The following is a 23,339-nucleotide window of genomic DNA, read 5'->3' as shown; positions in this document are numbered from 1 at the left end:
GTTTGATTGGTGGTACCAGCATTGCAGCAAGTTTTATGTTGTTTGTCAGCATTGTTGAATAAAAAGTCAAGACTTCTTTTATTTCAGTTGATTTCATGCAAGTCTGTGGCTGGAAGTCAGTTAGTAAGTGAGTTTTTACTCACCACATTTTTCTATTTTTGTTGCACTTTTTTCAGTAATTCTGCTTGTTTATGGTGTTCAATAATGCTGAACTGGCTCTTAATCACTTTATTTTTTAAAAAAAAAAGTATTATTATTTTGTTTGTGCAGTGGATTCAAATGAAATGTTCACAGTAATATACTTACATTACTAACATGGTATAAATATTATTTTTAATGATTTAAGCCAATTTACAGTGACATTTCTGTGAAATTAATTACTTATAGCTACATAAATTGTACATTTATTTAATATTTAATTAAATAAAAAGAAAACAAATACAATTTAATAATAATACAAAAACAGCAGCAACAACATACCACAGGAAATCTGAAGCAGACAGCAATCTCTTTATAATATAAATAAGCCAATTTCAAAATATTACTGCTATTTCTATATTTCTTCATGTGACACACAGCAGCCAAAACAGCACTTTAGTATTATTATTTAGGATTATCTTGGGACCTTGTGTGATTTTAAAATGACTTGAAATTCAATTTTACTCTAATACTTGTCTCCCGGATACGATGTCAAGGCTTTGAGAGTCCCATTCTACTATGGTTCTACTATTCTATAGTCCAGTTAGATAATAAAAAAAAAGAAAGAAACTAATATAGTTTCATGCCCTGGGTCAATTATATTTAACCAGGAAGACGGACAATTTTTTTTTTTTTTTTGTGATTCCAAACCTAAAACAAATTAGGATTTTTTTTGGTGAAATTTGACAAGAGCTTTCTGACCCTCCATAGACATCAACACAACAGACACATTCAAGACCCAAAGGATAAGGATAGGTAAGGATATCTTTAAAATGGTCCATTTGACATCAGATGGACACTGGAATGACACTTCAGTTAGAAAAATCGATTCTCTTGATTCCTCTATTCTCCTTTGCTCACATAAAATGTTGATAAATTAATGAGCAGTTAATTTATCAACATTTAAAAAGCTAATTCAGAGCATTTGAATGAATCTTTAGTTATATAAAAATGTATAATATAACAAAGCACAGGAGAACCACAGACCAAACAGGAATAATATTCACTTGAATGCATGTGATGTTTGTGTCGCTCAGATTGTGAGTCAAAGTGAAACTCTTACTGGCATCTTTACAGAGCTGTGGTTTGATCTGTTTGCTGGACAAACAGCTTCTGCTTTCTTCAATAATAAAAAATAAAATAAAAGAGAAACCGAACAAGAAAAGTGAACACACACTATTCACTACTGTGAATCTGTTTTGTTAGGCATGTTTGGTGATGAAGTGACATTAGGAGGGACAGGAGGAGATTAAATTATACTCAAATAATGTTACTGAAATAATGGATGATCGTCTGCTTCTGTGGAGGAAAAATATAATAGTGCAATCTATTATAGAGTAAGTAAATAAATTAAAAAGAGAAGAAAACATACTCGTGACGTTTTCTCCAACCTGACAGAGAACATTGAAAATGCAAGTTAATAATAAGAATAAATAAATAAATAAATAACAGATGTGTCACTCACAGTTCAGTTCATTTCTAGTCACAAAAAAACTTGGAAGTTCAATATCTCTGTTCAAACACTCTTTAAAGTTATTTTATTACATTTAGTTTTTGTCTGTAAAAATGAACTTGAGGATAGATAAAATTGAAGGAAATGTTGTATAACAGCGGGCGTCTGATGATCTCTGCTTCATAACGTCCAGCGTGTTGAGTTGTGATGTTTGTGATGGTCAGAGATCCAGACTCATAGTCCACCTCCAGTCTGTCTCTGCTGTAAAACCCGACAAGTAACTTAACTCAAACCGACTGAGTAAACAGATATCGTTAAAAACCTGACAAATTAGGTCTACTCAAACCGTTTGAGGAAACCGTTTGCCTTAAACCATTTAAGTTTTAAAACTAACAGTTTTAAGTACTTTTTACTTAAGTCAGTTGAGTTCACTGAAAGATGTACATTGCAGTTAAGTAATTAAGTGATTAACTAAGTGCTGATTGAGAATTAGTGATGAACAGCTGCTGTTAACAAACAGAATCACTGAAGAAAAGAGAAACACAAGAACTACTACAACTGACTTCAGACACAGTCTTAGATGAAATCAACTGAAATAAAATACATGAAATCTCTCAAGATCTGATTAAACAACCCCACAAACAGCATCAGCAGCTCCACTTATTAATAACCAGACTGACTTTATTTCTGTCAGACGTCTACAGAAGATCTTATTGAGAATGAACTACGGTTTTAGATGTAGAGGTTTAGAGAGATTTCATGTATTTTATTTCAGTTGATTTCATCTAAGTCTGTGTCTGAAGTCAGTTGTAGTAGTTCTTGTGTTTCTCTTTTCTTCAGTGATTCTGTTTGTTAACAGCAGCTGTTCATCACTAATTCTCAATCAGCACTTAGTTAATCACTTAATTACTTAAATGCAAAGTTTAAAACTTACATGGTTTAAATCAAGGCAATCTGTTTACAGCTTGAATCTCCCGTCTTCACCATCATATAAACAGATCGCACCAATATCTCGATCGTACTCAGCTTTTTTCTTTTTTGTTTAATAACATGACATTTGAATTTAATTTGTATATGTTTCAATTATTTGTTCTAAATCTATTACAATTATTTTTTATGGCTTTATGTTACATAGAACATATAAGGTTTTTTATTGACTTGTCCAATTTGAGATAATATGTGTTGTGCATTTTTCATTTCACCTCCATTCCAGTGACCCATTTACAATTCAGGGAAGACATGAATGAAAAAAGGAGAGTAAAAGTGAACTCTTCTATTACTGAATGAGGAATAATAATAATACAATATTTGAAAATGATTTAGTATTATTTTTATTACATTTTTACATAGAAATCCTATAAAAATTGCTTGTATTATAGTTCACAAAATTAAATTACACTATAAACTAAGTCTAACTCTTAAGTGTAAGTCAGATCCACCTTAAACAGTTTTCCTCACTTCCAGTCTGAAACTGGTGGCCTAGTCAGTGCTACTATTATTTTTTAAAGGACTTGGTATTAATAAAATCAGATTATCTAACATTAATGATTACAATAGAAAAGCAGCCAGAAAATATGATTCTATACATCACAGTTAACATTGCTTAAAGTAACAGGTGATTTTATGTTTTCATAAAAGATAAGTGTGTTAGTTAATCTGAAATTATGGAGTAGCTTCTCACTGATGTTTTTGGGATGCTTTCAGACTGTTGTGTTCTGTTATCTGTATTACTCTCTCTGCCTTGTGTGATTCATAGTTTTCTTATATGAGAAAGAAAAAAATAGAAATTACCAGCATTACAGTTATAGTTCTCCCTTTAATTGCAAAAGTATCTAGATCTTAAGAGATGTAGCCTACAGTAAAGTGTAGCAGTGTAATATTATAATATTTATTTATTTATTCATTCAGAAAAGCACTTTCAAAATCTAGACAACTACCTTCAACAAGCAGTTACCACAGTAAAGTCTACTGGAGAACATTTACCTGACCATTACATTAATAGACAGCTTGTCTTTTTACAGTACACTTAATTAAATGTCCCAATCAGTCAAAGTCTCCATCAAAGAAATGTCATTTGGGTTATGAGACGAGTTATCACGTCATCATTCTCTTGGAAGACAACAAAGATTCACAGATGGTAAAGAAAAAAGAAGGACTGATGAATCTCTGACAAAATACTACAAACGTGCAATTAATATCAGAGACGAGCTGACGATAAGAGTTTACTGATCGATCATCAGTGGTTTGCTATCATTGAACTGATTAATGACGCCATCTGGTGGATTTTTAAAAAAACAGGAGCTAAACAACATCAGCACCTTGAGCTCAACCACTAACACGTGTCTCATGGATGTTCTGTTGAATGTATTTCAGTATGTATTTGAATATCAGCTTTTCATAAGGGTGAAAAGTTAAATTGTGACATTAAAAGCAAAAGATTTCAAAGCAAAAATCTTTATCAAGCAAACACATATTATCAAAATGCACAAGACTAGAGGATATAGTAAAGAAAAATATATCTAGAACCACCAGATCTTATTTATAAATTGAATATATATATATATTTTTTATTAGCATAGAATCATGCTAGCAGGATGCTAGTCACTTTTTAATCATGCTGGAAACATGCTAACGACATTCTAATCACTTGATAATCATGCTAATAACATGTTAGTCACTTGCTAATCATGCTAGAAACATGCTAGTCATGTGCTAATCATGCTACCAACCTGCAGGTTGTCACGGCGCGGTAGAGACGGCGCCATGGAAAGAACAAGGTCAGGGTCCCGATGCAGGGAAGAGACACTTCGTTAGGTGGAGCAAATAAACATTAATGAGGTGAAAAGGTGGGCGTGGTCAGAAAAGGACAAGAGAGAGCACATGACACCAAACAAACACAACACTCACAGAAGACTGTGACAGAACCCCTCCCTTAAGGAGTGGATTCCAGACACTCCAAAATAATAAGTCACGGAGGGAGGTGGAATGGAGGTGGATCAGGGGGAGGGATGGAGGGCTAGGCCCGTGTAGTGGAAGAGTGCCTGGAGAATGAGGTATAAAGATTCACCCCAGGGGCACCGAGAGCGGATGCCGCCGCCTTGAGTGAACTGAGCGGACGCTGCCGTCGCCTCGGGGGAACTGTGAGCAAATGTCGCCACCACCTCAGGGGAACTGTGAGCGGACGCCGCTGCCGCCGCCTCGGGCAAAAAAAACCCCGAAACGAATCACAGGGAACAAGCCGAAATACAAGCACGATTAACACATGTAATCATAATTGACATTACAATAATCCAGGCAGGCAGAATGGTGTGTGAGACAAAACTATAAACTATTGAACAAATGGGGAACAGCTGTGTGTGTGAGTATGTGAACAGGTGTGCAGAGTGAACCAGGTGCGTAGAGTGAATGTGTGAGTGGTTGACACAGCTGTGCTACAGGTTGAAAATGCTTGACATGCTCTTCATATAAATCTGAATAGGTTAAGATGTTGTCAATTTAAAAAATGACCCAGTGATTTAGCATGTCTCTAAACACATTGTTGATGAAGGCCTGGAACACTGAAGGACTGTTGGCAGACCCAAATAGTATACGATACTCACAGTGCCCAGTTGTTGTAGAGAAAGCATCCTATAATTAATCGCCCTCACGGATGCAAATGAGATTGTATGCACTGCAAAGATCCAGCTTGGTGAACTATCTTGCCTTTCGAATCTGTTCTAGGGCTGCAGGGACTAGAGGCAAGGGGTAGAGAAACTTGATGGTGATGTCCTTGGTAATGGATGCAGGAACAAAGACCTCCATCCTTTTTCTTTTTTTTTTTTTTTTTACGAATACGAACCCAGCAGAGCTAGGTGATGTGGATGGTCTAATAAAAGGATCATGAGCTGTCAGGTTTGGGTTATGTTGTGCCAACTGGAACTGAAAGAGAGCCAAATCTAATGAAGAGAGTGAAGGAGTTTATTAATCCGGATGGGCAGCCCAATGAATTGATCCAAGGATTTCCCCTCGTCTCGTCAGGTTAATTCAGACTGTATCTCCGTGCTCAGACCTCTGCAGAAGTGTAGTTTGATAGGATCCTCCAGCCACCCTGTCTGTGCAGAGAGTGTGCAGGAAGTTAGAGCAGAATTTGACATCAAACTCCTTCTTTGGTGTAGAGATAAAAAGCTGCTCACCTGCATCCTTTCCACCAGCGGGATGTTCGCAAACCTCCTTAAACCACTGGATGATGGCCAAGAAGGAAGTAAGACAGTATGATTCTCATTTCACACCATTGTAGCCCACTCCAACACCCATCCAGTGAGAAGTGAACAGACAAATGTTATGCGACTATTGGTTGTTGGTGAACAAACATGGAACCTTGGAGTAAAAAAAACCCTTACATTTCTAGGGTGAGCCATCAAACTTCTCAGGAAATGCCAAATGTAGATAAAGCCAGGGCTTGAGGCGATGGATTCAGAGCAGGAGTGAAAACACCTGTGCCTCGTTTAGATTTTTAAACATGCAGTATGTGCCCATGTTTATTCAACAAAGCCTTTTGGAAAATCTGTCAGTTTTGATATTGTGAGTGCCACATATAAATGTATGTAAAACACATCCCACAGCACAACCACCTGAGCCCAGCATCCATTTTTTTTCATCATCTTAACTTAACCACATTTGTAGAGAGCTCCATAGGCAGACTGATAAACAAACACAGACTGGAAGTTAACTTCAGGTGTGTGCGCCTGATGAAACCGTCCATAATGCTTGAATGTGCTGGTATCCAAATAAATACAACCTCATTGCGTTGTTTATTATTATTTTTGTTGTTGTTGTTCTTGAGTGGATAACTGTTATTTCATAAAATAGCTCCTGGTGATTTTTGGCCATATCTGACTTAAGATTATGCACAAAACAGAGTGTGAAAAAAGCAAAAATCTCCCTGAGTGATGCATCTAATTCTGTCTACTTCTGTGAGTCAAAGTGAAACTTCAATTGAGCTCCTACAAAGATGTGGTTTGATGTGTTGGTAGGTGAGGGGGCAGCTTCTGCATTACTATATTCAAACATGTGATTTGTTTGAGTGTGATCTACTGAGAAAACACACCTTAGTAAACATCCTAAAACCATTTTACACTTTACAGAGCTAAATATTTATTAAACAAATAAAATATCTGAAATTCATTGTTGCAAAATAATAAAGAACATAATATTTATAACCAATGCAAGCTGAAGCGTGTGCATGTTTAGTGAGTGAGTGGTGCTCCACTATTATTGGTGGATGAAACACACGCAACACTCAGCAGTTTAACACTGTCCTGTGGGCTCTCAATCTGACGCACGCATGTTCACACACTGTTCACAAGTGCTGTTATCTGAAAATGGTTCACACGTTTACTTTGTTCTGCTTGTATTGTCTGGTTGGTAAGTTATAATCATATTCATTTTATGACATCACTTCTTGGTTTATTTTGATTTAATAGAATTTGTTTACAAAGATTTAACAAAGTCTTTTTTTAATCAGCCAGATAATTTTCCAAAATAACATTTCACAATAATTCAGAGACAAATTGTGAAACATAGGGCAGGTGCAATTACAGCGAATCTGTTTAATTTAAAATAATTCATGACTTCACCACTTTATTAACAATGACACTGAAATGATTACTGATTGATCTGAAGAGGGACTGATGACGGATGCTTCACGCGCGACTGTAATTTGTTGCGTCTATATCTTTCACATGAATAAGCAGAGTGTATGTTTAGAAATCAAGGGCTTTAAAGATTGAACTGAGCTGCAGTTTTGATTTGTGTGGAGTAAAACATCAAATCTGTGACTGTGTTCTTCAGGTGTGTTTGGTGATACAGTTACAGAGGAGTCAGTGTCAGTGTCAGTGACGGAGGGAGATTCAGTCACTCTAGACTCTGGTCTTACTGAAATGATGGACGATGATATGATTCTGTGGAGGTTTGGATCTGAAAACACTTTAATAGCTAAAATCAATGTACTGGCCGGCAGCGTCACTGTATATGATAATGTTCTTGATGGGAGATTCAGAGACAGACTGAAGCTGGATCATCAGACTGGATCTCTGATCATCACAGACACCAGAACTGAACACACTGGGGTCTATACACTACAGAGCAACACTGTGAGGAAGAACGTCACTCTCACTGTCTATGGTGAGTTAAAAATGTGTTTGTATTTGTTATTTACCTGTAAATTAAAGGTAATTTATTTTACATTAATTAAATGATAAAATAACTAAATCAATTAAATCAGTTTCTTCTTTGTTACTTGTGAATGTGAAGAGAGACGTGAAGATCGCTGTCATATAAGAAACTCATCGACTGACTGATGCTGCAATAAACACTTCCTGATCTAGTTTATCTCATGTTTTTAGCTCGTCTTCCTGTTCCTGTCATCTGCAGAGACTGTTCATCATCATCATCATCATCAACATATTGTTCATTGTTGTGTTCAGTGGTGAATGTGGGTCATGTGACTCTCTCCTGGTACAAAGGAAACAGTTTATTGTCCAGCATCAGTGTGTCTGATCTCAGCATCAGTCTCTCTCTACCTCTGGAGGTGGAATATCAGGAGAAAAACAGCTACAGCTGTGTGATCAACAATCCCATCACAAACCAGACCACACATCTGGACATCACTCAACTCTGCAGCAACCAGACTCAACATCTGAACATCAGTCAACTCTGTCACACATGTTCAGGTACAGCAGCTCTGATAAGAGCATCTATTTCATCTATGCAATTAATAAAGTTGTTGATTTAACCATGTATGAGCCATATTTCAATTTCTGATTTACTCAAATTTATTTTGTGCTTAAATATATGATTTGAACATGATTTAAATGTGAGGAAACTTTTTCATATTTTGCTCTAATTTGTCATGTGAATGGATCTGCTCCTCCTCCCTTATGTGTCATTAGGGCACACAGGTGTGTTAATAGGGAAGCAGCATTGATTGAGAAAACGGAGTTAGAGGGTGGAGAGCAACAGTTTCATCGATCACATGCAAATGGTACAGCTTTTAAGTTGTTATAAGTTTTTTTTTTGTTGTAATCTTGTTTAGAAAAGGAAACCGGAGATGGTGATTAATAAACCACAGGATTTGTTGTTGAAACCGCATCTCTGTGCATGCTTTATGGACATGTGCATCGGGAATGACTCCACCGCTAACCTCAAGGGGCTAAAAGAAACTTGTTTGGAAAATTGGGGGGGGGGGGTTCGATGCCTTGCTCAAGGGCACCTAAGTCGTGGTATTGAAGGTGGAGAGACAACTGTACGTGCACTCCCCCCACCCACAATTCCTGCCGGCCCAAGACTCGAACTCACAACCCTTCAATTGGGAGTCCAACCCTCTAACCATTAGGCCACGACTTCCCTGCTATTTTACTGATGAGCTTCTATCATCATTAAGCCTACTCATGTCTTTCTACAGGATTGATTTTGAAGATTTTTTTATTTTTTTTACACCTCATCTAGACTAAAGTCAGTTCATTGAAAATATTAAAATGATCTTTATGTATTTATTTATTTTCTTACAGAAGTCCACATCCATTGTTGTGATACTCTTGAAGCTGTGATCCGATTGGTTATCTCTGCTCTGATGGGCGTGGCTACTGCAGCTGCTGTGGTCGTTTTGGTCAAAGACGTCAGATTTGCTAGATCGATAAAAGAAAATGAACAAATATCATAAATAGTCTGACATATTGTAGTTTTAATTGTAAAGATGAATAATATGTTTGGTCTAAAAGTGTTTAGTGATGGTGAAACAAAGCTTTTCTTACTGTTTTCCACTGAATTTAAACAGAAATGGTTCATTACTTGAATCAGTGTTTTAGGAGACATCTGGTGGCCAAAACGATGAACATTCTTTAGTCTTTAATTTTCTTCTTGAAAACTACGAAGTATGCACTGTACATTTATTAGTTATTTGCAGTTTTCATTAAATTTTATCAATTTATGTAATGTTGCTTTTTTACATTTTGTTTTATAATTGTTTGCAGCAACCATGAAAATACAAATGTAATATTTGTCACACCCATAAACCATACTAGAATTAAACTGAAACTGAATATTTAAGGTCCGCACTATGAAAAAAGCAAAGGAAAAATTATTTATTTGCATTTACTATTCAATTATGATAACAATAACAACAATCAGTAGTTTTTTTTTTTTTTTTTTTTTTTTTTATGAGACCCTACAGTATTTTAGATACAGTCCTCTACCAAACGGTTGAGATGTCTGTTCATAATAAAAGAACAACATTCAGAACAAGTCATATTAAGTGCAAGTTCTTGGCCAATAAAAAAATCTGATGACTGCTACTGATGAATCAGAATCAGAATGAGCTTTATTGCCAGGTATGTTTACACATACGAGGAATTTGTTTTCGTGACAGAAGCTCCGCAGTACAACATAATGACAGCGACAGAACATAAAACACATAATAAGAGAATAAAAAATACAAATAAGTAGATAGTGAATGACAATATACAAATGACAATTGTAGGCAGGTATATTACAAAGTGAAGTTATGTATGTACATATATATTGTGTGCAAGATTTAAGTGTATACTAAGTATGTGTGTTAGATAAATAAAGTGTGTGTGTATATAAATATAAAGTATAGTGTGTTCGCCATTATTGTCAGCTGTTCATAAGATGGATTGCCTGAGGGAAGAAACTGTTCCTGTGTCTGGTCGTTCTGGTGCTCAGTGCTCTGTAGCGTCGACCAGATGGCAACAGTTCAAAGAGGGAGTGTGCTGGATGTGAGGGGTCCAGAGTGATTTTGACAGCCCTTTTTCTCACTCTGGATAAGTACAGTTCTTGAATAGATGGGAGGGTTGTACCGATGATTCGCTCAGCAGTCCGGACTACCCTCTGTAGTCTTCTGAGGTCAGATTTAGAAGCTGAGCTGAACCAGACAGTTACTGAAGTGCAGAGGATGGATTCAATGATGGTGGAGTAGAACTGTTTCAGCAGCTCCTGTGGCAGGTTAAACTTCCTCAGCTGGCGAAGGAAGTACAACCTCTGCTGGGCCTTTTTTACGATGGAGTCAATGTGAATGTCCCACTTCAGGTCCTGAGAGATGGTGGTTCCCAGGAACCTGAATGACTCCACTGCAGTCACAGGGCTGTTCATGATGGTGAGTGGGGGGAGTGCATGGGGGTTTCTCCTGAAGTCCACGATCATCTCCACTGTTTTGAGGGTGTTAAGCTCCAGGTTGTTGAGACTGCACCAGACAGCCAGCTCTTTTACCTCCTGTCTGTAAGCAGACTCGTCACCGTCCTGAATGAGGCCGATGAGTGTGGTGTCATCTGCAAACTTCAGGAGCTTGACAGAGGGGTCTTTAGATGTGCAATCGTTGGTGTACAGGGAGAAGAGCAGTGGTGAGAGTACACAGCCCTGGGGAGCTCCGGTGCTGATTGTACGGGTGCTGGATGTGTATTTTCCCAGCCTCACTAGCTGCTGCCTGTCTGTCAGGAAGCTGTTGATCCACTGACAGACTGAGGTGGGCACGGAGAGCTGATTTAGTTTGGGCAGGAGGAGGTTTGGGATGATCGTGTTGAAGGCCGAGCTGAAGTCCACAAACAGGATCCTCACATAAGTCCCCGGTCTGTCTAGGTGTTGCAGAACATAATGCAGTCCAATGTTTACTGCATCGTCCACAGACCTGTTTGCTCTGTAGGCAAACTGAAGAGGATCCAGCAAGGGCCCAGTGATGTCCTTCAGGTGGGCCAGCACCAGTTTTTCAAATGACTAAATGACTACAGACGTTAGAGCCACAGGCCTGTAGTCATTTAGTCCTGTAATTTTGGGTTTCTTAGGGATGATGGTGGAGCGTTTGAAGCATGAAGGGACTTCGCACAGCTCCAGCGATCTGTTGAAGATCTGTGTGAAGATGGGGGCCAGCTGGTCAGCACAGGATTTTAGACAGGCTGGTGTAACACAATCTGGGCCTGGTGCTTTTTTCCTTTTCTGCTTCCGGAAGACCTGGCGCACAGCATCCTCGCTGATCTGAATTGCAGGTGGGGGGGAGAGGGGGGATGCAGGAGGTGAGAATGGTGAGAGTGCTTGATTGGAGAGGTGTTCAGGATGGGTTGCAGGAGCTCCAAACACATCAAGTGTGTGTGTGTGTGTGTGTGTGTGTGTGCTGGTGCAAAACTTCACACAAGATTTGATTAGATTATTATTATTTTATTTTTTTAATGTCAGTGGGAGAAAAAGAAAGCCTCCACTGTGCAGTAAGGGCTGAACAATGTGGTAAAAACATATTTAGTATTTTGAGGGATATTGCAATTGAGATGTGATTCACGATTACTGTAGGAATTAGGACTACCCCGACTAAAGATTAAAGAATGGTAGCTAGATAAAGCCAATAGTCACCTAGCTGACACACATTTATGATACTCATTTAACTATATACAGTGTAACATAACACAAGTCTCATTGTTCAAAACACGGAATAAATAACTATCGTCACTGAAACAAATACTGGTGGACTTACTGATACGATGGATAATTGTCCATTTGAGTCCAGCTGTGTTTGATTAAACTGATTGGACTTGATTAGGTAAGCCACACACCTGACTATATAAGACCTTACAGCTCACAGTGCATGTTAGAGCAGATGAGAATCATGAGGTCAAAGGAACTGACTGAAGAGCTCAGAGACAGAATTGTGGCGAGGCACAGATCTGGCCAAGGTTACAAAAAAAATTATGTTGCACTTAAGGTTCCTAAGAGCACAGTGGCCTCCATAATCCTTAAATGGAAGACGTTTGGGACGACCTGAACCCTTTCTAGAGCTGGCTGGGGGAGAAGAGCAGAATGGCCCGACGGAAGTCTCTCCTCAGTGCAAGACACATGAAAGCCCCCATAGAGTTTGCTAAAAAAAACACCTGGGGGTTATGGTTCAGGTGTGTCCTGTAGCTCTGCCAAAGAAACAGTTTCAGGGAGTTTTTCCCCATTCTCCTCTTCTTTTTGGATGGTGGTTTAGAGGATGAACTTGTTGAGGCGACCTCCTTCTCATCCACTGAATCAAAAGAAGTCTCTTCTGCTGGTGTGGGCAAATAATCTGGATCCTCTACATGGTCATCATCACTCAGATCCACATCTGAGTCCTCAGGATTTTCTGGCACTAGGGCCAGAAAAGTGCGTGGTCTCGAATTGTAAAATGATTTGACGTCCATCTATCATGTCTAAAACATAAAGAAAACCATTTGTATTACAAACCATGTACTCTTACAATGCTAGTCATATAGTAATACACAAACATAGTCAATTTTAAATTAGGAAATTAATAGTAACACCAGAATTGGTATAAATTCTTCAATTTTATTCTTGATATTTACCATATACAGTACAGAAATAGTGAAAAAATTATATTGATAAAATAATTTATCAAATATGTAATTGAAAAAAATAATAATAATAATTTTAACAACACTAACCCTTTTGTTCATTGTAAATGGTTCATTTAAGCAACATTAGCTAGCTTCTCTACTATAAAATGATATCTCAACCGTTTGGTAGAGCATGTTTTGAAAAAATTATTTGACCCTTATAATACTTATTTTTGTTGAATTAAGTTACATAATTCTGTTTAACAACTCTTCTGAAATGATAATATGTCAACAAAATAGCCTTACCTTTAAAAGTCCCGCCGATGTGCGTCATCAAAGGATGAGTGAATTTTCGCTGTGTCACTTCCGGTTTGAAGGAACACTGAAAAGGCATGCTGCTCACAGACACAGTGCCATCTAGTGGATTCTTTTAGCATTACACAACTACACCAAACGGTAGAGATGGCTCATTCAGGTGGAGATAAGCTTGATGCATTTTTCAGTGAAATATAGTGACTTAAGGTGTGGTCTACCAAATGGTTGAGTAGTACCTTAAAGTTGAGTCGTACCATAATTTAAGTATTAAAAAACAGGCCAGACTTAAATTATGGTTGAATAGAAACATTTGCAGCAGTTTATTTAAAATCCAAGTTTAATGTTTATTATGAGACAATATAAGTCCAATAGGAACAGTTTCAGTATCCATAGTTTTGGAAGTACTTTTTCCTTTTTTTTTTCTATAAGGATTTTACTAAAATAGCAATATCTCAAATATAAATCAGAGCAGTACACACTTTAATCTGAAGAGGGAAAAACCTAAACACATAAACTTATCTTCACATGTACAAGTTTACATACAGGATCATCAAAAGTCCTTTTCTTATCTAGAAAATAAAGATTCAACAGAATCCACAACAGCAGCTGCTTTCAAAGTTATTACAGCTCTTTTCTTTGTCAACTTCTGTCAAAGTAAAAGCTATGAACGTTGTCTTTTTGTCCTTGTTTTGATGGAACAAACATTCATTCATCTGCATCAGCGAGCTCAACTCATTCTGTTTCTGATAAATGGGATTTTTAGCTCTTTTCATCATTTTAATAATCACAAAGCGTCTGTTGTATACATTTAGACAATACATTTATTTGTGATGTAAATGCAAACCACAAAAATAATTCAAGAAGCACATAAGGTACAAATATATTTTTCAAAAGCATAAACTTACTGTTGAACAGCTTCGAAGAGAAACTGGCTGAACAGCCAATGTAATTTACATGGACAATATTTATTGTGCTGAAACGTTCATAGCTATGTTCCTTTTGCAAACAACAGAGAAAGAGATAAACCAAACACACTATTGTTTAGCTTGAAAACTAGAAAATACCCCTGTATTATTTAGAAGAATGTTGAAGATCTGGATCTATTCACAAAACATATTAAGGCTAAAAGTAGTTCATAACTCACTGATTTAGGACAATGGATGTGTCCATCCTAAATTTAGGATTCCTAAATCTTTGCTCTAAGAGTATTTCACAAAGTGTTTTAAATCTAAAACTAGCTCCTAAAAGTCACAAACTCTAAAATGTGTGTTCACAGCAATCTGCCTTTGAATGTAAACATTTTTGAAACATTAGATGATAATGACCTTTTAAAAAAAGGTATCACGTTTGGTTTTGGAGGTTACAAAATCTTCCTTTGATCTTGTTTTCATTAATCAGTCATGCAAGAAGTAACCGCTGCATCTTGTGTGGTTTTCTTTTACAATCGTGTGTGTATTACTATCAGTCATTATTCTACTCTGTTAATTAAAAGGCTGTTTATATAAATATCCACTAATTGGTTTTGAGAAGCATACATGTGAAAGGCTGACAATAAGCTGAACATATACTTGCTAAATTAGTCACTTATCCTGCATTTTAAATCTTTATTTGAATGTGGCAATTTACTTTTTTTAAGCCTCTATTTGAATATGGTAACACAATATTTTCACAACACAAATATTGTTCTACAATATTTCCATGAATAAATCTCTCACATTATCAGCCAATCACTGTGTGCATAGTTAGTAAGCATGCTGACATCATCCACAGCAACAGGGTAATTTTTTTTTCTTGTGTATTTTTAATTGTTAATTTTTTTATATTTATATAAAATATAATTTAATATTTTATATAAAATATAATTTTCAAATAGTTTTTATTTTTTGTTTTTAACAGTAACACCTTACTGAGCCATCAATGTGGCAATATTTCTTTTTAAAATTAATTATACTGAATTCCATTGAAAAATAAATTATGATAATGTGTTCTAATTTCAGTTATCAAAAATGTTCTCCTTTATCTTGAATTCATATAAACGTTTCAGCGGGATGATCTGCTTTATTGTTAAGTAACTGTAAAAAAAAAAAAAAAAAAAAAAAAAAAAAACTAGAATACAAATATATTCAGCTAACAACAAACACAAATTCTCTTTTTTCTTATTGATCAACGGCCTGTGGCAATATTTTAAATGATCTGTCGTAATTCCAGAAAATTCCTATTCCGTTATTCCTGCTGTTTTAAAGGACAATTTCGTTCGAGCATCGCCCTCTTGTTTCAAATAATATCTCAATGGCGGTGCGCGCGCAGTCAGTGGAGGATAGCGAAGCAGAGCCAGGTGAAAGTATAAATGCTTGTTGTGCCACACATCTCACGGCAGCGTCATCAGTTGGGATTGGGATGATTTTGACAGTGCTGGTGAAATAAAAGCAAATCTATAAATACACACTACAATAGAGCACTACTGTATCTTGCCTAATCCTCAGACGTTTCTTTGTTTTTCTGGTCTGTTTAGAAAAATCATCACATACAATTAAACACTAATTTTTTAATACAAAATTTTGCTCAATGAAAAGGTTTTCCTCTCACTACAGTATTTGTAGCTGATACTTACCTTTTTTATATAGATCACACCAGCAACAACAGCCAGCAGCAGAACAACAACAATTCCTGCTACAGCGCCTGAAGACGGACCTGAACCTGGAACAGATAAAGACAGACCATCATTAGTGTAAGAGTGAATCTGACAGTGTGTTTATGCCATATTTGTTGAATAAATATTCTCTGGACACCTTTACAGGGCCAGTGTGTAGATGTCAAAAAAGTATTTATCTATTACCATACAGAGATTATTTCATACTATAGATGGTTTAAAAACAAACTGAGCTCTCAGATCAGAAAGATCAAACCAGTTAATAACTTATAGTTAATTTAAAACACGTTAAGATGAAACAGCTTCCAGAAGACGTCAGATGTGCTCTTAGATCCAGATTGAAAACACATCTTTTTTTCTGTGCATTCCCTGATTGAGCACAGTTTCTGTAGTATACTGTTTATACTAAGCCTCTTCTCCTTTAAGGTCCCTCGCATTCATTTTAATGTAAAACTTTCTTCAATTCATATTTTTTTCTTAAATATTTCCTTTTAGTGTTTTTTTAAGCATTAAGCTTTTATTGATTTAAAAAGAGCAATTATGCAGAGCACTTTAAAATACCGTATGTAAGAAATGTTATACAAATAAACTTGCTTTGCCTAATTAAATGTATAATATAAATGTATAAATAATGATAATAGTAACGTTATTGCTGACACACTTAACATGACTGACAGAAGTACAAGGAAAACCACCTTCAGAACATAAGATTACATTGTAATATACTTTGTGTCATTTGACAAAGAAAAAAGGAGGATGACACATACATATCATCTTCTGTTTGTCCTCTGGTACTATTTGGTCTTCATTATTGTTCTTGCCAAAATCAGAAGCTGGAAAACAAAAGAAAAGAAAAATTAAACACAAAAGAGCACAAGAATTGATATAAAAGTAAAAAGTCATTATGTCATTATGTAAAAACAGGAAATAAACTTCCTGCAGTGTAACAGCTGCATGATGAAGATGAAGAAACACATCTCTAGTCAGAGTGATCTTTTATAATTAGGACAAAGGGTCTTAAATGACCAATTATTCATATTATATTTAAAATAATATTGTATTGAGTATTCACGGAATATTTGTCCTCACTTTGATCAAAGGGAATAATCTTATTCTTATTTTATTCAATGTTGCTACTAAACTAACAGCATGGCATTGGCAATGAAAACTGATTTCTTTTTACATTATTTTCTTCTGCAAGAAACCAGTTAGTGCAGTAAAATAGGTTATGTAGGTGAACAATAACATACGAGAAAAGACAATAAACAGGTCTGAAGTTCACGGTTCAAACAGACTAAAATAAAAAATCTGTTATTTCAGGGTAAATGAGATTAAATGACTCACCATTGACAGTCAGACTGATTGATTTTATGATGTCTTCAGCGTTAACGTTTTTTCTGTAAATTTTTGTGCTGTTACATTTGGGGCTTCTTTTCAAGCTTTCACTTTTCCCTGAACTCTCACTTCTGATGATCTCTGCTTCATAACGTCCAGTGTGTTCAGTTGTGATGTTTGTGATGTTCAGAGATCCAGTCACATAGTCCACCTCCAGTCTGTGTCTGAATATACCTCCAACACCATCATATAAACAGCTCGTATCGGGATCATTGATCAGAGCGATGAGACTGTCATTAAAATACCAGCGCATTGTCTCTTGCTGTTTTTTGCAAACATCAGTGTTTAGAAAGACAGTTTCTCCCTCCAGCACTGATAATGACATCACTGCATCAGTGTGACAAAACATCCCTGCAAACACAAATTAGCAGTTACTAGTGTGTGTGTGCACTCATCTACACATTGCACCTATATTTTGTCGACCAAATGCATAGAAATATAATGTAATAATCAGCATAGTATATAATAATGCATAAACAACAACAAAACAAAAAGAAAGGACCCACAAATAAAAAAATATTAACAATATGTTGAGAAATCTGACAAATCCTAAAACCTTCTTTTGGGGACAACCTCATATCTAAAAATGGTATAAACTATATAAAGCATACATATATATAGATAGATAGATAGATAGATAGATAGATAGATAGATAGATAGATAGATAGATAGATAGATAGATAGATAGATAGATAGATAGATAGATAGATAGATAGATAGATAGATATGATTGGTCATTGTCATATGTTAAATATGCTATGTTATGTTTGAATATGCAAATTAGTAAATTATTATTCTAATTAATATTCAACCACTATTTCTTTACTTTTTTAATGTGCACTAATTTAAATACATTTAAATTTTAAATTCTTTTAAAAATGGAGAATTCATAGCTGTAATATTTGGTGTATGTAATTGCTGCTTAAGTGGAGATCTCTGACTCAATACATGTGAGAACAAAAAAAAAAAAATACTCATTTTGAGAAACAGCCTCTTAACTACTTTTGTAATGTATTGTAATTAAAATATAGATGCTACGTATTGTTGTATAGGTTTAATAACAAGACAAGGCATATAAGCTAATTAGCCTAAATTTTTAAATCAACCAGTGCACATAAATAATAATAAATACATAGATAAATATCAATGGTTTTGCCTATAGTGCTTGTATATAAAATAATAATAATAATAATAATAATAATAATAAAAAATTAGGCTGTATGTGTTTAGAATTATTTTGATACAGCAATAGGCCGATATTAGTGTAGGCCATAAAAGCGATGCATTGTTATTTATATTCGTAGTGCATTTGAATGGGCAAATGACAAATTCACAATTAATTATACCACATTCACCGAACTACATGTTTCATTTGAACACCGATTAAGAATTGACAGATATAGGCCTACTTGCTTTAATAAGAGTTAAGCGATCACAAGCGTTTTAAAGAAACTGTGTTGCTTTCGTCCGCCATTTCTACAGTCCAAAACAGGAAGAACAAAGAAAAATCATCCACGATATATAAAGAGGATTTATATAGGCTTATGAGCAAAACCATTTTATTTATAAATTATACTGATGTTTAAAACATGTCCTGAATAAAATAAAAGACAATATTTTGAAATGTTGGTGAAAAGATTTGGAAACGCGTCATTTCTCATGACGGAAAACGTTAAAGATTGAAAATACAGACACAAATTGATGACTTACCAAAAATGAGAAAAGCGATCAGAGTGAGCACTGTATCGCTTCTCATCATTTTAACTTCTGATGTCTTGAAGATAGTCTCTTGCAGATACGGAGCAGTCGTTTTGCTTTGCTGTACTAGAGTCTGTAATGATTAGCCTACTTTCTTTTTCCTGTCTCAGCGGATGGGGGGAAACACCTCAAATGCATCATTTGACTTTGTTTCTTTTTCTTCTTGGTTTTATGGCAAGTTGCATTGTTTCTTGGTCTGTGTAATGCTTCACAATTCAGTTTTCAGACCATATGGTGCAAATGCAAAAATGTAACCAAATATTCATTTTTTTCTTTTTTTCAGTTACTTCAAAAAAGTAATAATTGTCATTTTCTTTTATTTTTTCAGTTTGCTAAATTGTGAAATAAGAAATGGTAATTTGAATAAAATATTTAATATTTAATAAATATTTTTTGCAATTTATAATTTTTTTTTAAATAAATTCTAACGATTTGCACTGTGGGCTATACCATTAGAACATGGGTATGTCCTCTGAATGTTTTACAAATGCTTAAAGTGCTTGTATACTAATAAAACATTGACGTTGGAGGACACAACTTATGAATAATAAACATATAGGCTACTACTGTATTTAGACAAGCAGAATAGCCCAGAGTATGGAAGCAAATTGCACTAAATTGCATGTTAAATGTCAGAATAAGAAGTTTCACATAAAGAAATTTCCTCCCTTTGAAAACTATTCCATACACACACATATAACCAACGGAGAGGTAGGATAAAGATTTACTCAAAAAGCATCAGCTGCGGAAATCTGTCTACGTATCTCTCTGTGTAATGATAGAACTGTAAAAGCTACATTTTCTAAAATATTTGCATATAGTTTTTTTCAGCATCATTACCACAAATTATGCAACTTGGCGGCAGCTGACACATTATTGTGCACACACATTTGAGGTCTTGGAGTCTTCACTGATGAGCTGATGAGTTGAATCAGGTGTGTTTGAATAGGGACACATCTCAAATTTGCAATGTTGGGGCTTCTCCAGGCCCAGGATTGGGAACCACTGTCTCAATGCATTAAACCATATTAAAAGTTTTCATATAATGGGTGTCATAGGGAGGAAAAGGCTTAACTTGAGACTTTGCGTGTTGCGTTCATATTCCGGTCACATCTGCTTCCCAGTAGGCCAGGCAATATAGTTCGCAACATTAATAAGGTTTATACCAAAATTTGCCATACTTTAACACCATCGTCTTCCATTAAAACAAAGGGAGGATTCTTAGCTGTAAAGTTTGGTGTATGTAATTGCTGTTTAAGTGGAGATCTCTGACTCAATACAGTACATGAGAGAGCAAAAAAAAAAAAATTTTTTTTGAGAAAACAGCCTCTTAACTTATGTATTGTAATTAAAATATAGATGCAAAGCATTGCTGTATAGGTTTAATAACAAGACAAGGCATAGAAGCAAATTAGCCTAAATTTCTAAATCAAACAATTTATATTAAATAATAAATACATTAATACCCACCATAATTTTGCCTATAGTCCTTGTATATATATAAAAAAAAATTATGCTGAAAAGCGATCCATTTTTATTAGTTGTGCATTTGAATGAGCAAATGACAAATTCACAGTTAATTATACCACCTTCACTGAACTACATGTTTCATTTGAACACCGATTAAGAAATGACAGATATAGGCCTAAATGCTTTAATAAGAGTTAAGCGATCACAGACACAAATTGATGTCTTGCCAAAAACGAGAAAAGTGAAGAGAATGAGCACTGTATCGCTTCTCATCATTTTAACTGCTGATGTCTTAGAGATAGTCTCTTGCAGATACGGAGCAGTTGTTTTGCTTAGCTGTAATGGTTAGCCTACTTTCTTTTTCCTGTCTCAGCGGAGGGGGAAACCACAAATGCATGATTTCCCTTTGATTTTTCTTCTTGGTTTTATGGCAAAGTTGCATTGTTTCACAGTCTGTGTAACACTTAACAATTCAATTTTCATACAATATGGTGAAATTGTGTCTTAATGTATCCTACTAAAAAGTGACATTGGAGGACACACCTTATTAATAATAAACATATAGGCTACTACTGTATTAAAGGTCACGTTTTCATGCTTTTTTGAAGCTTTGATTGTGTTTACAGTGTGCAAAATAACATGTGTTCATGTTTCGCGTGTAAAAAAAAAACACAATATTTTTCACACAATTCACCTATCTTTGTACTGCTGTTTTCACTGTCATAAAAACAGGCTGATGTCTTCCTTGTTCTATAAAGTCCCTCCTTCAGAAATACGTAACGAGTTCTGATTGGGCCAGCGGTTCCTGTGTTGTGATTCGACAGCAGCTGAGCACGCGCTGCCCTCCTGCAAGAGGGTCTGGCTGCAGACATATGGGCGAGTGGAGCTCCACTCAAGAGCGGAAATACGTCACCTCCACTAGCGACGCCGCCGCCATGTTGGACCGGGCCATACTTTCCGTGGAATTACGTCGCCTCCACTAATGATGCGGCCGCCATGTTGGACCGGGCAACACTTTCCGTAGAATTACGTCACCTCCATGGCGGCGAGTGGAGCTCCATTCAAGAGCGAAAATACGTCAACTCCACCAAACTTTCGTTTTATATTATTACTTGTTATATAAATGTATAAGGGGTGCTTTGCAAGTTATGTCACCTCTTTGTACGTAATGTTCATATGTTCTGTACTTTTATCGTTGTTACTTTTACCTAGTAGAAATAATAAAAATAATAATATACTAATCTTTCACGGTTTATGACACGACAGCAATTTTTTTTTTATTTCCCCTCAGCAATTTGCACTACCGACATCCACAATCCATATTTTTAGGGCTTCTGCCTTTTGTTCATGTTTGTTTTACCAATGTACAACTGACAATGTAACATTCCATACATTTTAGAAAGTTAACCCTATGTTTGTAATATTTAGCAGTGAAAAAATAATGAAATATTAAATAAATTATTAAAATAATACCTCAACCAGAATTTGTGTGTTGAATTTTGTATTTTAATCGAAATAATAACATATACAAAATAACCACAGTAACATAATGAAGAATAACTTCCACAATTTAGAAGTTTTAATGGTTTTTGAGTAATAATAATAATAATTAACACATCTTACACTACACTAAAAACAAATTAACTGCAAGTGACCATAATTGTTACAGTAAAAACACAATGTGTGCGCACGCACGCACACTTTACTCTTCAAGACCTCCATCGTCTGTGAAGCAATCCCAGCTACAGTAGCCAGGGTGATCATTTGAGGAGTAAAACCCCAAAAGCACTCCCTGTTGTCCATTTTCCTGGTGACCAGCCCCACAGTCTTTGTGAAGCTGGCTGCGCTGTAGGTGACTGCACCTAGAGATGATGTAAGGCTTTCTGTACTTTAGATAGTGATAGTGTTTCTTTAAATATCTTCACTGCACCGGTTAAGTACCATTTTCATGTTTCAGTCAAAAGTTTCATGTTAGGGAAATGGAAGAGAGTGAGATTACTTAGCCTAATTATTATAGCCACAAAAACAAGAGGGTCAACCACACTTACTGAAGTCACCATCAAGCCAGTTGAGTGTGGCTCCTGTTAAATATGCTCCTGACTGACAGTGTTGTTAAATCTCTGGCATGAACAATTACGTCAGATGGGTCAAGTTTAATTACAATACTGACATTTCATTATCATTAAAGTTAAAGCAATTTACTTGTTGCTGAAGGTGCCTGTTCCACCACAGTTGTGATTTGTTGTTCTGATGCATCTGATTGCTGGGCTGGGGACACAAAGAAGACATGAGCACAGCAAAACTGGAACAAAACTATGTCTGTGTACTGACGTTTTGTAAATTCAACACAGAATAGTACTGCATCATTCTCCTATGACAGTCCCAAAGCAGACAAGGTGATGGTGCTCAGAAGTTCCAGTCTCTATTTGTGGAGGTGTTATCAAGGATGGATAACACTTGATATACATTTGATCTGAAACAAAAAAAAAGTCAAACAATAGAATAACAGAACAACAAAATAGAGAAAAATATGTACATGTTAATGTCACATGTAAAAAGACTTTGACTTCTAGGGTGGCAACATAAATTTAAAATGTAAAGAGTGCTGCATCTTCCATGCCAATCCTATCCCTGGAAGTGAATGAAAAATTAAATATGAAAACAACCACCTCATATGACCTTTTTAACATTATATAACAAATGCTAAAGGCATACACATACAAAACAATCGTGTCCTTTCATTATTTA

General features: G+C 35.7%; 2 protein-coding genes across 2 annotated transcripts in view; one reads left to right on the top strand and one right to left on the bottom strand.

Moving 5' to 3' along the window:
• The window catches only part of LOC113040399 (CD48 antigen-like), a 54,651-nt gene extending 45,180 nt beyond the window's left edge, over positions 1-9,471 (top strand). The window contains exon 4 of the mRNA XM_026198749.1: positions 9,199-9,471. Coding sequence (XP_026054534.1) covers positions 9,199-9,350 — 152 coding nt within the window. The 3' untranslated portion in view covers positions 9,351-9,471. The remainder of the gene's footprint in view (positions 1-9,198) is intronic.
• A 5,953-nt stretch (positions 9,472-15,424) lies between these two features.
• On the bottom strand, positions 15,425-19,216 carry LOC113040403 (uncharacterized). The gene is made up of 5 exons (XM_026198759.1): positions 19,074-19,216; positions 17,312-17,713; positions 16,735-16,800; positions 15,929-16,014; positions 15,425-15,729 (listed from the first exon to the last, which is right to left on the bottom strand). Exons 1-5 carry the CDS (start codon positions 19,120-19,122, stop codon positions 15,700-15,702), a joined length of 633 nt encoding a protein of 210 aa, XP_026054544.1. The 5' UTR covers positions 19,123-19,216; the 3' UTR covers positions 15,425-15,699.
• Between the last annotated feature and the right edge of the window lie 4,123 nt (positions 19,217-23,339).

The sequence above is a fragment of the Carassius auratus genome, chromosome 22, assembly GCF_003368295.1.
Source record: "Carassius auratus strain Wakin chromosome 22, ASM336829v1, whole genome shotgun sequence".
Classification (NCBI taxonomy): Eukaryota; Metazoa; Chordata; class Actinopteri; order Cypriniformes; family Cyprinidae; genus Carassius; species Carassius auratus.
This window is presented reverse-complemented; position numbering and strand designations above follow the sequence as displayed.

Coding starts and splice junctions, on each gene's coding strand:
- LOC113040403 (XM_026198759.1), bottom strand. CDS start 19,122: ATGATGAGAAGCGATACAGTGCTCACTCTGATCGCTTTTCTCATTTTT. Junction 17,714..19,073: donor GATCGCTTTTCTCATTTTTG/GTAAGTCATCAA, acceptor TTGTGTTTGCAG/GGATGTTTTGTCACACTGAT. Junction 15,730..15,928: donor GTGTGATCTATATAAAAAAG/GTAAGTATCAGC, acceptor TTATTTCACCAG/CACTGTCAAAATCATCCCAA.